The sequence below is a fragment of the Hirundo rustica genome, chromosome 20 (assembly GCF_015227805.2).
Source record: "Hirundo rustica isolate bHirRus1 chromosome 20, bHirRus1.pri.v3, whole genome shotgun sequence".
Classification (NCBI taxonomy): domain Eukaryota; kingdom Metazoa; phylum Chordata; class Aves; order Passeriformes; family Hirundinidae; genus Hirundo; species Hirundo rustica.
This window is the reverse complement of record NC_053469.1, coordinates 5,004,055-5,020,752: the sequence shown is the minus strand read 5'-3', so window position 1 is coordinate 5,020,752 and position 16,698 is coordinate 5,004,055. Positions and strand designations below refer to the sequence as shown.

The window sequence follows — 16,698 nt, the reverse complement described above, 5'->3', positions numbered from 1 at the left end:
GTGGAAGTTTGTGACTAAAACTACAGCTATGTCATCCTGATTCCCACTCTTCCCATATTCCTGGAAGATCAAGTGGAAGGCTACCACAACACCACCAACAAATAAACACAGGGAATGCTTACATTACAACCTGCTCCTTGTGTTTTCCTATCACAGTAATAACAGACCACGAAGCATCAAGGGCATGGCAAGCGCAGCGCTGCTCTTTTCTGTCACTATTGTGGGAGGAAGTCTAACAAATGCTTGTCATTTCCAGACAGTAATGGATTCCCCAACTCTGGCGTAAACAGGGCCACAAATTGCACACAAATCTGTCACAAATTCACTTCTTCACAAGAAGAATGATTCTTCCTTTAACATCAGCAGCTGATAACACAGCACTAACATCAAACACAGGCAGTTCACAGATGAAAGTACTGCAAATAGTAGACCAGCGCTGACATCTTGCAAGAGAACTGTAAATTTAGGTCAGCTCATTGCTGTGCTGCTCAACAGAGGAACATGAACCAACGTAGTGTGCAGAGTAAGATGCTGGATGCTTGGGCTCACTGTTTCCAGCAGCAAGAGAAAAAACTGCAGCCCACTTCCAGTGTAATTTTTTGCAAACTTGCTGCATCTGGACAAGCCTGCAAGGTGGAGACTGGGTCATTCCATTCAGGAAACTGAATCTCCCTTTCTGGTAACATCCACAGGATTCACAGTGCAACAGCCTCCAAAGAGAGATGAAGCTGTTTCCTAGATTAATTTTGCACAGGGCCATGTAGGGCACCTCAATCACATCTTTAAGGAGTAATTCATTTCTCAAATGAAAAGAAAACACACACATTCCATCCTCCCTTTATCAGGGATGTGTGAATACCACCCCCACACATCTTCAGAAGTCTAGATTGGGAGGCTTTTAAACAGATGTCATTAAATATTGATGTTGTATTTCATTTTTTGCATGACTATTTATTTGAAGAGAATTAATTAGTACATTGAAAAAACTCTTTAAAATGCGGCTGTCAGACATACACACTTTTTATAACATCCAGGGAACAGTGCCATACCTAAAATAAATTGGACTATCAGCTGCTCTACTGCTTTTCAATATCAGAAGATACAATAAAATAGATACCCTCTATTTGACTTTTAGGTTTGTCCCAGACTACAGAAACCATTCAGTAGTTACAATTTCATAACACAGAAGAACTTCCATAACAAACATAGGCACAAGAAAAAAATCGCCATATCTTACCCCAGACCAGAAGAGTCATGCAATGGGAGAGGCTGAGGATTTCCACATCCTTGAGTGTCTTGTGCTCCATCCTTTCAATATTTCTAGTCTTTAATCCTTGTCATGCAATTTGCAAAACTGGGATCATCAGTGCCTGGATTGCACAGTGCCTACCCAGCACCACGGGATGGGATCTCCAGCAAAAAAATGCTGCCAACACACCCAAGTTCATGAAACAAATAAATATTTAGATGGAAAAAAACCCCAAGGGACTTCTGGAACTGTATAATACTTTAAGCACTGCACTTACTAAATAAAAGAAGAAGCCCAAGCATTACAAGGACAGACATCCTAAAAATGCCACTGAGGCATTCCTCAAAAATCTTGCAAGATGGACTTCCAAAGAATTTATTACTGGAATGAGAAGGTACTAGCCATTTACTCAAAAGTGGAAGATATTAAAGGGCAAATTCTTATTTTCGTGGAAGAGACTCCTAGCTTTGGCTATTACAGTTTATAAGAGCAAATGAAAACTCATCACCTCAAAGACACTTGTTAAATTTTCAGATACCTTACTGTTTTATTACGTTGCCAAGTCACCATCAGCGTCTCTCTCCAGTGCTCTGGGTCTCCCAGAATGAGTTCTTTGCTGTTCCTACGACACTTGGTGCATTCAGCTGACCCACAGGACCTTTGCTAAATGTGACGCTTCTGAGAGGTTGTCACTCTGTACTTTAGGCAACATCTTTGGAAACGAATGTTGCAAATTCTAAAGTACATGGTGATAAGATAAATCTTATGAGTAATGCAAGAAAGGCAAAACAAACTGGTTTTGAGAATAAATAACCTACTCATGGGAAGTAAGATGCATGGGGGGGACATGGGAAAACAATGGGATATTTAAAAAAAGAACCTGCCCTGCTGCAGAACATTAGAAAAGTAAATTTTCTCTTTAGCAGAGGTCAAAACTAAGGTGTAAGGCATCTGCACAACAATATGTCAGCATTCCTCTTCTTCCCTTTTCCCTCTTCCTCATATCTACGCTTTGCTTACTTCAGATTCCATCCATTACAAGGCTGCAGCTCTGCCTGTTGGATTAAAGAGCGCTCAAACACATAAGAAATGCTTTTGTTTGAAGAACAAACAGGAACCTCCTGTCCAACCTTTGACTTCAATGGGTCTGAGCTACTGATCTTCACACAGCAACTGGAGCTCCTGGGCTCAGTTCCCTGAACATCCCATGACTCCCCAACTATTTTATAACACAGGGATAAGACCAGTTGCTTGATGAGCAGTTGAATCATCTAAAAAATATGAAAGAGGATATATACTTGAATCTACAAGAGGCTTTATCTTCCAAGCAGGGAAAGCAAGTTTTTCCTCTGAACCAGACTGATTCAGAGAGGAAGAGGAAAACAAATGTGTTTACCTACCTACAAAGAAGGCAGGGAAAGAAAGAAAATTTCTCAAAAATTGACAAGAACATCCCCTCCCACAGAAAGGACAATGAGGTCACTCAGTGCCCTTCAGTTGTTCCAAAGACAATACCTTCCACTTAAAATAGTTTTTGGAAGTTACAGCTCTGGTCCAAAGGCTGAGTCAAAACTGCTCCCAGCCAAAGAAAGGAAAATAAAGGGTTTGTTTTTCACAAACCCTGAAGTTCAAACCCATCTCCCCAGTTTTTCAGCTGCTAATTCATGGCCCAAACCTGTAGGCCAAGAACCTCTAGGACCAGTAAAGTTTGTGTTATGGAAGAAGACTTGGGCAGAGCATCTCTGACGCCAGAGGCTCAAGACGACAGCACCTGCCAGTTTCCATAAGGGACATTCAGAATTAACAAAGAGCTACCTTAAAACATTCCAGCTTTCATGAAGTCCTCAGGCCTTATGGATATACTTGTAAAGCATTCCAACACTCTGGAAAAATAAAATTACTGCTTACCTGGCTTGGCCTGCAGAGTGAGATGGACCAAGACCAAAGTGAGTGAGAACTAAGAGCAAGACAGAGCAGCTGTCATGTGGGCTCCTCACTTTTATTTTTTGACTACTTTTGTACACGAATGACATCCATAATGATCAGTAAACACATCCAACATGGCTACTGACACTTTGTAGTTAGTTCCTGCTTATGAGCACTTACTATACAGACGAAAGCTCAGTGATCACCTTTCATTCCTCCTCCAAGTTAACGAAAAGTAAAATTCCAAATAGAGCTGAATGCAACCATGATGTTTTTATCCTTACGCAGATAAATTCATGCAGATTGTGAACTCTGCAAATGCACACAAGCAAACACAATCTTAACATTCTGTAAAATGAAAACACAGCACAATATGCATAAGATCCCACATTTCCTCTGTAGTGATTCTTTTTTTTAATTGTGTATTTCCTATATTTAAGATGCCTAATTCTAATAATTTGGTATTTGAGACCATACCTATTTTTGGAACAGCTATGGAACACATACACAAAGGAGAGAAAACAAGTTCTAAATGCAGTGCCATGAATAGAGCTGTTTAGTTCGTGCATCTTTTCTTTCCTAAGAGAATCTGAGCATCAAGCATTGCACCACACAAAGAAAATGTATTATGGTCCCCTTTTTAAGGATGATTTCTGCCCGTGGCTTTTTTCTGTTACTTTTGGGTTTGTCTTCTGATTATTTTCAAAATTCTCCTATCCACAAAAGCCTCTTGAAGTGCATTAGGGCTTACACACTAGTCCCAGACTGTTTAATTTAGCCCTAATACCTTGAGGAAGCTTCAGGATGGATTGCTGCTGTTCCAATTAAAGAATCAATCCCCCCCGCCCCGCCAGGAAGGTTGGATGGACGCCTTGCCCCCAGAGGGAAATCAACACTGCTCCACTGACCAGCAACTCCCTCCCAAACACCACGTGAGTCCATCTACCACAAATAAAAACCCCAAACACTTCATTCTTAGGTTCTAACTATAAAAAGGGGGGTTGAATTTCCATTATTTTGACATTTTTCACTTGTTCAACTCTCCTAGTGTGGATTCTGGCTTTTGATTCCTCTGTCACTATTCCATTTCTTTTTGTTCCCAGAGATTAACCCACAAGCAAGCCACAGAAGACTACACCAAGACAACAGCAGATTGAAGTCAATACAAATATCTATAACTGTGTGCACAGAACCCATAAATATCATGTAAAATGTCTTCTGACCTCCCTGTGAATGGAGCACACCATTTTGTCAAGCTGTTCCCAACCATCACATACTTCAACGCAACTGCTAACGGCCAAGTGAAATATTTATATTTGTATTGTTTAGCTCAGCAAAGGTTTTTGTTGGTGGAACAATTCAACGCACTCCCTCAACCATTAAATGCTGGCACTGCGATATCTTTCTGTTCAAGACTAAGTATTTCCCAAGAGTGACAACTATGCAGAGACCCAATCTCCAATGATGCCTAAATAAGGTGCATGTGTTTCACAACAGAACGTTTTCTCACAAAAATTGTCATTCTCCAACAATTACAGCTTTCCCATTTCAAGACTGTTTTGTGTCAATCATACTGAACCGCTGGAAAAAGAACTTTCAGCAATTTTGTACATAATACAGGTATAAGGATGACGCAGACAAGAATCAGAATAGGAACCACAATGCAAAAATCAAACCAGCCCACAGTTATCTGGAGGAGGAGGTGGTGAGGAGATGCTCACACATACCAGGAATGGATGCAAGCTCCTACCCCCTTCCAGGGTGGTTTCCTGGGCTACTCCAATGTGTCTCAGAAAGACACATGCAGCCACACAACCAGAGACACTTGATTTTATCTTTAAATAGAGCTGGAACCTAGCTAGCCCCTCCTTCCAAAAATAAGGCTGTAAATCCCCAGGGCACTGATTTAAACAGGCACCAAGTCACACGTGTCATGTGAGATGCATTCTCACTACCTAAAGGGTCTGCTGGTGCAATTTTGGGTTTCAGGTAAAGCATGCAAACATCATCTGTGATGGATGCCTTGGTGCTGGTGGTCAGGCTGGCAGTACTTTGGGAGGATGGAGCCTCGGATCAGCCGATGATGAGCAAAGCAGCAAAGGAATCCCTAACCAATATTTCAATCACTCATTTGCTTAGGAGTTGTTTTGCACACCAAAAACTGAAATCAAAGCTGTGCCGTTTTTCAGCTTGTGCATGTTAACTTACAAGCACGCGCCAAAAGCATCCTGTGCGAAACCCAGATGTTTCACAGCTCCAAAGACTTGTGAGGAAATAAAGGCTCTTGACCAGAACACATAACCCTTTTCTCTCACCCTTTATTTTTAGGCTTTTCCAGTGACTACATATGAGCAAAAGGATCTCAGACTGCTATACTTGGGAGAGAGAGCCAGAACGGGTAAAAAAATATTTATGTGGTGCTCTATCGCAGCTCTCCTTGTTTGTCCACTGCCTGTTTTTCTTTTACTACAGACAAAACCGGGGTTACACTCTTAATGCCACTCCTGTAAGACCCACATTTGACAGATCAACAGAAGAAAAATAGTTCTCTTCCCCATTTAACTATTGTTTGAGAAAACACACTTCCATTCACTCCCTGCTCCACGCCAATATTTTTTTTTCTTTTTGTAAATACAAGATAAAAGTGCTAAAGCATTTCTCTCTGCCTAAGAGAGTATAATACAAAGTGAAAAATACTATCTAAACACATTTTTAACTTATTTGCTAAAAAACTCCTTCAGGCTTTCTGCACAGATTGAGTGAATGAAAAACAGCGGTGCACACGATTCTGGATAAAGCTTTTATTTGGGGATGTTGTCAAATATTCTTCCACAGCAAGTAAAGATGCAAAGTGCAACCACAGAAATCAATGTATATACATTCTAACCAGTACGTCAACTCCACTTAAACATGACATGGGAAAAGCCACATAAAATAGCAATACTACAAAACCAAAAGGGAACTGCTAGGTCTCGCCACTACTTTTCTGCTTTACTTCTTATCTAATCTTCATCCTTTGTTCCATGCTTATTCCTTCCCCTTGTGCAGCCACCATACTTTCTCCTGATCCCATCAAACTCTTGACTTGCTGTTCCTAATGCATTAATCCCATTGCACATCCAGTCTGACAGCAAGTCACAATCCCACCCGTCCTGCCCAGAGCCCAGCCCTGCTCTCTCTATGTGCTTTTATCCAAGTTGTTTCCTTGTTACTGACTGTTCCTTGTTTTCTTTGTTTAAATGAATTTTCTCCTCCTGAGCTCATTCCTGCAGTTTCCTTCACCCTACCAGTCCTGCTTCACTCACTGTCAGAACTGCCAATTTGAATTATCTCTCCTCAAATGACCCTCTCCATCATTCCTGGCACTTCCATCACAGGCACAGTTCCTAGACAAGCAGACCCAACTGTCTGTAACTAGATCCTGGTATGATCTCCAGCCCTCCTTCTCCACATTCAGTCTCTTGAACCAGGTGGTTTCCTCTCTGACCACACACCTCACTCACCCTCAGGTGAGCGCAACAAGAACCAGTCCATGAAAACAGAAGAACCAGTTTGCTGCTACTTACAAAGAATAAAAGTGGTCAGAGGGATCTTTACCTTGACTTGGTGCAGCCACGCTTTCCATCCCCCTCTCCCTCTGCTCTTCCATGACACAGCCCAGACCCCACTCATCCAGACCTGTCCTCCAGCCAGCTCCTCCTCCTGTGCCACTGGGTGCCAACAAAGGAGCCTGAGCACGGAGGAGGCTGCCCAGCTCCACCCTGGCCTTGAGCAGCCGTGGCATGGGAAGTCTGGCTGCTCCCCTGCAAGGACCAGACTGAGCCATCTTCAATTATTCTGTGGGTGATCTCATCTTGCCCCACAAAAATCCCTCCAAGGCCAAAACGTAGCCAGCACCCAGGAAGATCTGGTCAATAACGTCTTCACTGAGAACAGGCAAAGTGGTATTTTTCCAAGGACTTACAGGTTTGCCTAATTGAGGAATATTTTCTCAACAAGAGCAGCAGGCACATCCCTGTTCAACAGCTTCTGTCTGCCAAATTCCAAAACCTTGCTCCGATGAATGGGAGCACTACAGCTTTCCAAAACCAAAGCGGCAGCGTGTTCAGCATGTGCAACACCCTGACCCTGGTAACAATTTAATAATCCTGACTGCTCTGAAACACAAAAAGCAAGAAGCTGGTGCAAAAAGAGGAAACTGCAGCCTGAGCACCCCAACATGGAGAGAGAGAAAAAAAAAAAAAAAAAAAAAAAAGGCAGAAAAGAGATGATTTGAACAAAAAATTTTAAATACATTCTCAGTAAGAAGGGCTGCCAACTTCATCTAGAATAGTCTGAGACAGAGAAAACTGTCCAAGGCACCAAATAAGCAATTTCTTGGTGTTAATTGGAGCAAAATCTCCAGGAGTGCAGCCAGGAATAAGGAATATGTTTAGAATCCTTGCAAGATGATCCTTATACTGTCACACAGGTAGCACTCCTTTATCTGCACATCCACAGACTTAGAGCAATTAAAATTTTCAACTATAAAATGAATAATTTATGAGAGAAATTGTACCTGCTATTCCTGGAGGAGTAAATCTAAACAGTACAAACTACCCTTCCCCTCCAGGGAATGAATGGTACTGGCAGCACTTACCTCAGCCCCACTGCAAGGGCAGAACTCAAGGCTTTGCTTTATAAAAACACGTTAAGTACCAAACAGAAGCACTTGAAAAAGATTGACGAAGAGATGGTCAAGGGACACATTTAATGGAAGAAATCTGTATTATTTCAGCTACAACAAGAAGAAAAATCCACTCTGGGATTTCCTCAGGATTAAGGACTATCTGGGTGACTTGGTAGCTCATTGGGGACCATCCTTCTAAACCAGGCATTAATTCCCAAGTGACTCCTTTTCAAGATTTATTGCTTTACAGGGTTTCTCAGGGCATCTGGGGGATTGCTGTTGTTCTTTTGATTGCTTTGCCAATTAGGCTGACTCTTCCTCAAATAAATTAAGGACAACACTGCAACAGAACTGCTTCTTTACATGGTTTACAACATGATCTGCTTCAGTGATCAGCAATGAACACCAGGCAAACAATATTTCATTCTTGAACTTTATTTACAGAAGAGTTAATCTAGAAGCCCCTCTACAGTTCTTTCCCATATTTAGATGTAAAAAGAAACATTTTATTTAATTATGCCAACAAGCCATTCTTAATAAACTGAACCAAAATAAATTATTGACCAGATTAATAAGGTTGTCTCCAGACAACATGGAAACACAGTGATTGTGTTAAATTCCAAAGGGATCCAAACCACCCCATCACACCTGCTTGAGAAGAAAGACTAAAAGCATCATATCCTGTACATAGACACAATATATATATACACTACTTTTCCACTGTTTTGTATTTTAGAGACAAAGCCATTGATTGAAAAGAATGGCAAAGACTGCAATACACCAAGAGACAACAGTGTTTTACCAATTTAACCAGCTTACTGTTTTCAGAAAAAGAAAAAAATAGAAAAGCAGAGTTTCTAGGGGTGAAAGGAATAAGAGAAGTTTCATCTGAAGCCTACAATTATACTGAATGGGGAAGTTATTTTAAAATATTTACATGAACACTAAGGAAACTCAACAAACCATTGCATTTTGACAGCTGGACTGGATTCAACGTATAACCAATCTCAGCAGCAGTATTTCAAACAGGATGAAAGTGAATTTCCAAAAATTCATTAGCAGGTTACCTGTCCAGCAATCAAAGGCAATAATGTAAAGCAGGTTATTAAGTTACAGTGTCACCGCGCAACAGTGGCTCCTACTCTTCATGTGGAACTCAGCTTTTGAAATTCTGCTTTAAAAGAGTGTTTTACAGCTTTTGAAATTCCTCTGTAAAAGACTGTTTCACAACATGAGTAACACTAATGAGCTGCAAAGAGTCCAGAAAAACATCGGCTCGCGTTTGACTGCCTTCCCCATATGGTTCAAGGAAGCGGGGGATCTTGAGCAGCCACAATACGGCTGGAAGGGAAAACACTGAATTCTGCAAGTCTTGACTCACGCTCAAAGACCGTAAATCCCCCGTTCTTTAATGAATAGGTAGGAAATACGAGAATAGGTCGCTTGACGATATTATAGAAATCATCTTTCTTAAAGCAAATCAGAATTGTAAACGAAATCACTCAGACATTCAAACATTAAAGTCCCAGCAGCTCTTCAGGTACCAAAAGGGAGTTTTTCTACTCGTGCCTGCAGGTACCGAGGGGTGTGGCAGGGACCTCTCAACCCCATTCTCCTCCCAACCACCTCCTGCGAGCAGCAGGGCAGCCCCCACTCAACACACCATCCTGGAGATTTTAAAAATTCTCTTTTTAAGCTCAAGGAAAGGACTCTTGTTGGTATTAACTTTACACCGCACGCACGCAGAGGCTGCAGCAGCCCCGAATCCCCCCCGAGCTGGGCATGCACACAAAGGTGTGAGCTGCAGAGCGCAGATACTCTGCAATGACTCAGCTTCTATAAACTATTTCTCACTCACTCATCTGCATGTACAGGCTGACCACTTAAAACAGCCGCTGAGAAATAAGGGGATATTAATGTCAGACAATTCTGCTACCTCAAAACTGTCCAAATAACTATGCAGAATACTAAACTAATGCTACTTAACGAATAAAAAGTGTGTTTTGCTCTGAAGTGGCCATCTCCAGCACTCTGTGTACAATTTTACTAAGAGCTTTAGAATAACCAAGCAAAAATTTTAAATATGATGCATTCATAACTGACCTCAGCCTTTCACTGTATTTGCTCTTAGGGTGCTTTTATAGTATATTTTCGTGGGTGGATTTCCAGACTCCTTGAAATACACGAAAGTTTTAACATGTAACTAAACAGGAACCAAACTTCTATGAAACAAACACACACACAGAAAAGGATCGGGGATAACCAGCTCTGCCTCTGGGAGTTGCCCGAATGGCATCAAGTAAGTTTCACAGCAAATTTAGAACAAAATACGCGTTTCAGAAGAGCATTTGCCATCACCACAGGAGAAGTTTGTCTAAGCTGCCAACAATTCACCCACCCACCTGTGAAGGTTAGGCCCACAATGGAAACTCTCAGCTCATCAGAGTTAACCTGTGACTTATCATGCAAGACTAATTACTTGTGTCCTTCTCCCATGGGACACCAGCTCCTTTTCTTTTAAGTCTTGGAAAGCAACACTTAACACCCAACCCCAAAGAGCTTGGAGGGCTGTAGGAGGTGTGAGAATGGGATGGGTGGGATGGCACACGATTTCTATTGTCTGCAATCAGCTATAGTGCTGCATACAATAAACTGGATGTTGGCTCAAGGATCAATATATCCAGCCTAAATCCAGCTCTGCAGATGCTCTCACAAGCAGAAGAAAACAGGGTTTCCATTTGAGATCACATTTGACTTCTGTGCCCATTACGCACACTGTGCAATGCCACCAAGGTCAAAATCACCCAGGTACTCCAGATGGTTCCCAAATGTGAGTCACCACCACATGCAACACCCATACATTGCAAATACTATTGAAGAACAATGCTGCATTCAAGCAAATTGCAGAAATGCAAGATTACAGCTGTTTAAACACAAATTCTGCTGATGAAATAGAGGCGCGAGTACTGAAAGAGGAAACCATTTAGCAGTTACAAATAGCAAGGGGGCCTTCAAGTTCTCAGAGTTGCACCTATGTGGAATGAACTTTAAAAAGCAGAAAAACCCCAAACTCCATGTCCACAAACCATATGTTTTCATAGTAAAGCATACTGGAACACCCTATAAACAAAAGGCGTGGTCCCCAAAGTATTGCTTCTGTCAGGAGTTGGCCAACAGAGCCACTCACATCCGGGCAGCAAATTAAGACCCGTGCAAATACTGAATATCCACCTTCTCACAAGCTGAAAGGACAGTGACAGCTGCTAGCAGCCACCCAGCTTTCACAAAGGTCAAGGAAAAACTTGATTAAATCACCTCCCTCCCCATGTGCTTTTTTTATTATTTTTTAAATTTTACACTGAATGTGTAAAAAAAATCCCACAGCAAAAAAAAAAAAAACAACCCACAGTGACAGCACCTCTGAAATATTCATAACAAAAAGATAAAACTTTCCACATTTGATCACTTGGCCAGCTGCACCTGACGTGCTGTGACTGTGCTCTGAAAAAGCAGAATTTTTCCTGGACCACCAAACCACAAATTTACACTTAACTCCCCCAAACGACATCCTGTACCAAATGTCACGATCAAGAAAGTTCATTCCATTCAATACACCAGCCATGCAGCCACAGCCTTTTCTACCCTGAAGACAAGCACCGAAGCGCTGAGGTCTGTTTCAGCTCAGTTTGCAATGTAATCCCACTTGTTTCAAGGGCTTCATACCACACAAAAGGGCACTGGTGGGAAGCGTGGCACACACTTGTGATTCTACCCACTGAAGTACCCTTGAGAAGAGCTGTGGGTGCCATGCTCCATGTTCTTTCCCATCAGCCAAGAGAGGAAAAAGGTGAAGGAGATCCAAGTGTGCTTTTACAGCCCGTTGTCCTCAAAGCGTAGCACTGAAGGTACAAATTGGGTCCGTGCACCCCTACATAACCTTTGCTTATCACTTCCACTTGTTAGGTATTTAGAAAACACTGCCAGTTTCAAGAATCAGACACGAAATAAACACGTAACTACACCCTCCTACCTGTCAGCCCTTAATGCACACTTGAACTCGGGTGAAAAACAAAATGTTTTAGTGCTGTGCCTGCACTTTGTCCTTAACCGGCTGCCTCCTCCTCAGCTCCTGAATGTTTGGAGTGTAACAGGCAGAAAGAATTCTGCAGGGTTTGGTGGGCAACAGCCACAAGCAGGGTTACATGAGACACCCAGGTTTTGTTCACCAGATTGCTGGGAGGCCCCAGACGATCTCATAATCCCCAGCATTCTGCCTCATACGGATATAAACAGTGCATTAGGACATTGAATAATTCTGCTGGTTATGGGTCCATTTATGCTCCCAGGGACAATCTTGAGATGTTCCTCCAAGTCCAGAACCAAGTGAAATATCAGGAGGAACTTGGCAATAGGATTTGCAACCCAAAGGCCCAGGATACACTCACATCACAGCACAAGGCTAAAAGCCTGCTTTGGGAATAACTCTCATGTTGCCAAAGGGATTTTATTACTTCTGAAGTATGAGGCTTTCTGCAACCAGCTTTTTTTCCTCCCCCAAGGAATGAACAGAAACTCTAAATAACTCCAAGCACATTAACATTCTATGAGCTCTAAAAAGCAAGCCCGATTTTATTTCTTTATTATATTTAAAGGGGCGAATCATGAACACGCATGCAGCCTGGTAGATCACAGATAGAGGGTGAAAGTCAAGCCTAATCAAACTTTGCTGATTTTTCTAGCAAATTTCTGAACTACAGTTAAAAACACTTGCTTTTGCTTTAACTTTCAGCCCTCCAAACCACATATGAGTCACATGTAGAACGGGCATTTGCTGCTTACCACACCTGCTCCTGAAAACTCATTTAAAAAAAAAAAAAAAAGAGAGAGAGAGAGAGACTAAGTTCTAATGTAAATGGAAATTTAATTTTGTTTAAAAAAGAAATGCCATGATCAACAAAAGAAAGTAGCATATATTAAATACAGGTTGTTTGTGTGGTTTCCTTTCCAGTAAAAGGGAGAATACAGTGAGAAATCAGTTTTGGCCTCAATACTCAGAGCCCTGGAAACCATCGTGTTTTTTCAGAACTCTGCCCAAATTAAAATGAAACAACTCCTGACAAATGTGTGTCTAGAATCATTTATTCTCTTGATCCAACCCCGTTCCTCAGTAACCTGCTACAATTTCTCAGAGCGCTACACTGAGGACATGAAAAAATGATACTTTGATGCTGCTGAAGACAGTTTCAGAAACAAAATTTTCTGATAAAAAAATGTTACAAAAGCGATTTGTAACTGTTGCAAAAGACATATATGGCTGCACACGTGCCCACACCCCTACAAACACTTCATAAACCAAGAACTATTTATAGTCGCTACTCTCTACTACCATTCTGGTTCAGGAACACCTCAGTATTGCTTGCAGTTTTAAGACTGGGGGGAAAAAAAAAAAAAAAGTTCCTTTTGAGAATTCAGAATTTATTTTCCAGCGCCAAAACTGTCAGATTGTACTGCCTCTTAGTTTAATTCCATGCTAACTACTCAGTCTCCTCCCAAAGCATCCAAGATGCAGAAAAAGGAAGCAACTGCAGGTTCTCCCAGAAACATTCCCATGCAGCAGAGCTGTTTATAAACTGATGAATCAATATAGCATCACTACACTATTTCACCAGCATTTATCACCTTTCTTTCTATGGCATATAAAAACATACCAAAATAACCTCTCCCAGGGAGCAGTTGCTTCCCTATTTACTGCATGCTTCTAACCAGATCCAGCTAAACCATGACTCCAATGTCACGGCAAAACGGGATGCTGAACTGCCTGCCAGAGTGGGCCAGGAATGCGCCCAGAAAGGACAGCAATTAGCACATCTGAAATAACCATTTCTACAAGAGGCAGCTCAAAAGCTCAGATATATTTTCATCACAACTCGCACCGGTTACCAGCCACAAACACATGACTACAGGAGAGAATCCTGCAGAGCTTTACAACACAGATGACCCTCAGCCACTCATTCTTGACTTTTTCATTCAAAACACCGTCCCCGTTTCCATCTCCCGAGCACAGATTTGTCCCAAGATGTTTCACGTCCCACCGCCCAGGGAAGAGCCGCTCCACAGCCTCCTGTCCGCGGGGACCAGCCCTCCCAGAGCCAGCAGGTTCGCTCCATGCTCCACCATCAAACATGGCTGCACCATGTCCTCTTTGTGATTGAATATGTGGAAGAGCTCTTCTGTCTTCTTTTATCTCCCTTTCCTTATTTCTTCTCATTAGCAAGGGAGCATTTCACATCGCTATTGCACACTTCTCATTCCTTTTAACAGGCCGGTATTTTCCATTAACGTTCCACCGTAAACCAAATGCATTTACACTTTCCAGGTTCTCCTCAAAAGCATCAAGGAGCTTTATACATTGAAACCCTCTGCACCATTAAAACCTGCTTTATTTACACATAATACAAAACTCTCCTCGTAAAAACCTCCGTCCTTCAGATCCAGCGTGAAGCTCTTTAGCAGCAGCGACGGGAAATTTTATCATCTGGCTTTTCTTCCCTGCAGCTCCCTCTCCTGAAACCGGACCCCCTGTCCATAGATCCACCTCGGAGCCTCCCGCAGCAGCCACACACAAAACCCACCCCACGCTCCGCCGCGAGCCTCCCTCCGCTCCCCAGCCGCCGCCGCTTTTTCTTGTGCTATGGAGCTTTGCTTGATTTAAAAATAATAATAATAATAATAATAATTCCTCCAGCAAAATTAAATCAAACTCCCGAACCTCCGCCGGGATTTCCCTGCGGAGGCTACACACGAAACTTTCCGGAGCGGGGAGGACCCCCGGGCTGAGCCGCGCCGAGGCGGCGGCACGGAGCGGAGCCGGCTCCCCGCACCGGCCGCGGGCACGGACCGTTATACCCCGCTGCGGCTCCCGCAGCCCCCGCGCCCGCACTCACCCACAGCTCCGTGCCCCAGCTCATGGCTCCGCCGGCGCTGAGGGGGGCGGGCGGGCGGCGCTGGGGGTGTCGCTGTCCCCTGGCTGTGTCTGCTCGCCCTCGGGAGGGCCGTGCCCGGCGGTGCGAGCGGAGCGGGCGGGACGGGCGCTGCTCACCGCCGCTCCCGCCTCATCGCGCCGCAAAATGGCCCGGGCGGCGCGGGGCGGGGGGGGGGCGACTGACAGCTCCGGGCTGCGCAGGCGCGGAGCCGCCGCCGCTGGGGCGGGGGGGCGGCCCCGCAGGAGGAGCGCAGGCGCGGCCCGGGCCGTGAGGGGAGCGGGGGGCAGCGGGGAACGGGGATCTACGGGGAGCGAGGCCGTGGGGAAGGGGGATCGGAGGGAGAAGGGGGGCAGCGGGGAACGGGGATCAACGGGGAGCGGCAGTCAGTAAGGAACGACGGCAGTGCTGGAGAGGGGATTGTTGGGGAACGGGGTCAATGGGGAACAGGCGTCAGTGGGGAAGCGGGGATCAATGAGGAACGCGGGTCTGTGGGGAAGGGGCATCAGTGGAGGAGCAGAGGTTAATGGGAAAAAGGCATCAATGGAGGAGCCGGGGGTTAATGGGGAATGGGTGTCACTGGGGAATGGGCGTCAGTGGAGGAGCAGGGGTCAATTGAAAGAGGGAGACGCCAAGGAATGGGGGAGGAGGCTTTCCCCATCCTGGTCACAGAAACATCAGCACTGGCACAGGTTGCCCAGAGAAATGGTGGATGCTCCGTCCCTGGAAACGTTCCAGGCCAGGTTGGACAGGGCTGTGAGGACTTTGGTACGGTTGAAGAGGTCCCTTCTCATTGCAGGGGGTTAGACTGGATGCTCTTTGTAGGTCTTTTCCAGCCCTAACTATGGTAAGATTCGTGCTTTCTAAAACTCACACAAGTTTTAGAAATCCCTTTGCTGGATTTGCTCCAGGACCTCAATCTCCTTTTCCAAGTGAGGGACTCAAAACTGAATGCAGTATTTGAGGTGCCTCACCTGTGCTGGGTACAGAGGTGGTGATCCCAGCCCCACCCACCCTCAGGTGCCTTTCCCTGCCTCTTACCACCCTCCCCCTGAGCCAGGTGAGGCTGGTTTTGAAGCAAATGTTCCTGTTTTGGTCATTTGTAAAGGAGAGGAGGGTCCTAGAAATGAAGACAACCCACAGCCTTATAATTTAGAACCCTTGAAGCTGTGTCAGGTGTGGTTTGGGTAGGACACTGGGAGGAATTTCTTCATAGAAAGGGTGATTAAATATTGTCATGGGCTGCCCAGGGAGGTGGTGGAGTCACCATCCCTGGAGGTGTTCAAGAATACACTGGATGAGGCACTAGTGCCATGGTCTGGCTGACAGGGTGGGGATTGGTCACAGGTTGGACTCAATGACCTCAGAGGTCTTTTCCAACTGAATTAATTCTGTGAACTCACTGCAAGGGCTGACTCCTAACTAAGCTAAGCAGTATATACATCCCTCACCCCCAAAATAACCCAAATCCAAGAATATTAAATCCACCATCTGTCACCAAAATGTTCAACAAGCAAGCAGGAAAATAACCAAATTATCTGCCTTTGCACAAATGTGGGTTATTGTAGCAGTTACACAGGACTTGCAGAAAATGGCTCATTTCCTTGCCAGAAAAATATTTATTTTGTGATTGTCTTCCTCTGTGTCATTTATTTGAGCTGTGTCACTTAATCTCATTTTGCATTTCTGCTTTTCAGCTTCAACAAATGTAAAAAGAGCTTTAGACTGGTATATTAGTACTATATCTATTCATACGAGATTTTTTTTTGTGGGGGGGACTAAAAAAAGGAAGCATGTTTATTCACCTGAGGTAAAAAGCTTCAGCTCATAAAGGGTGGGGATGCTTTTGATGTCAGAAGATAAAAATTGACCAG

General features: G+C 43.9%; 1 protein-coding gene across 27 annotated transcripts in view; it reads right to left on the bottom strand.

Moving 5' to 3' along the window:
- The window catches only part of FNBP1 (formin binding protein 1), a 93,028-nt gene extending 78,100 nt beyond the window's left edge, over positions 1–14,928 (bottom strand). For all 27 annotated transcript variants that reach the window (XM_040082913.1, XM_040082910.1, XM_040082911.1 and 24 more), the window contains exon 1: positions 14,789–14,928. In XM_040082913.1, the coding sequence (XP_039938847.1) occupies positions 14,789–14,812 (24 nt within the window). In that variant the 5' untranslated portion in view covers positions 14,813–14,928. The remainder of the gene's footprint in view (positions 1–14,788) is intronic.
- Between the last annotated feature and the right edge of the window lie 1,770 nt (positions 14,929–16,698).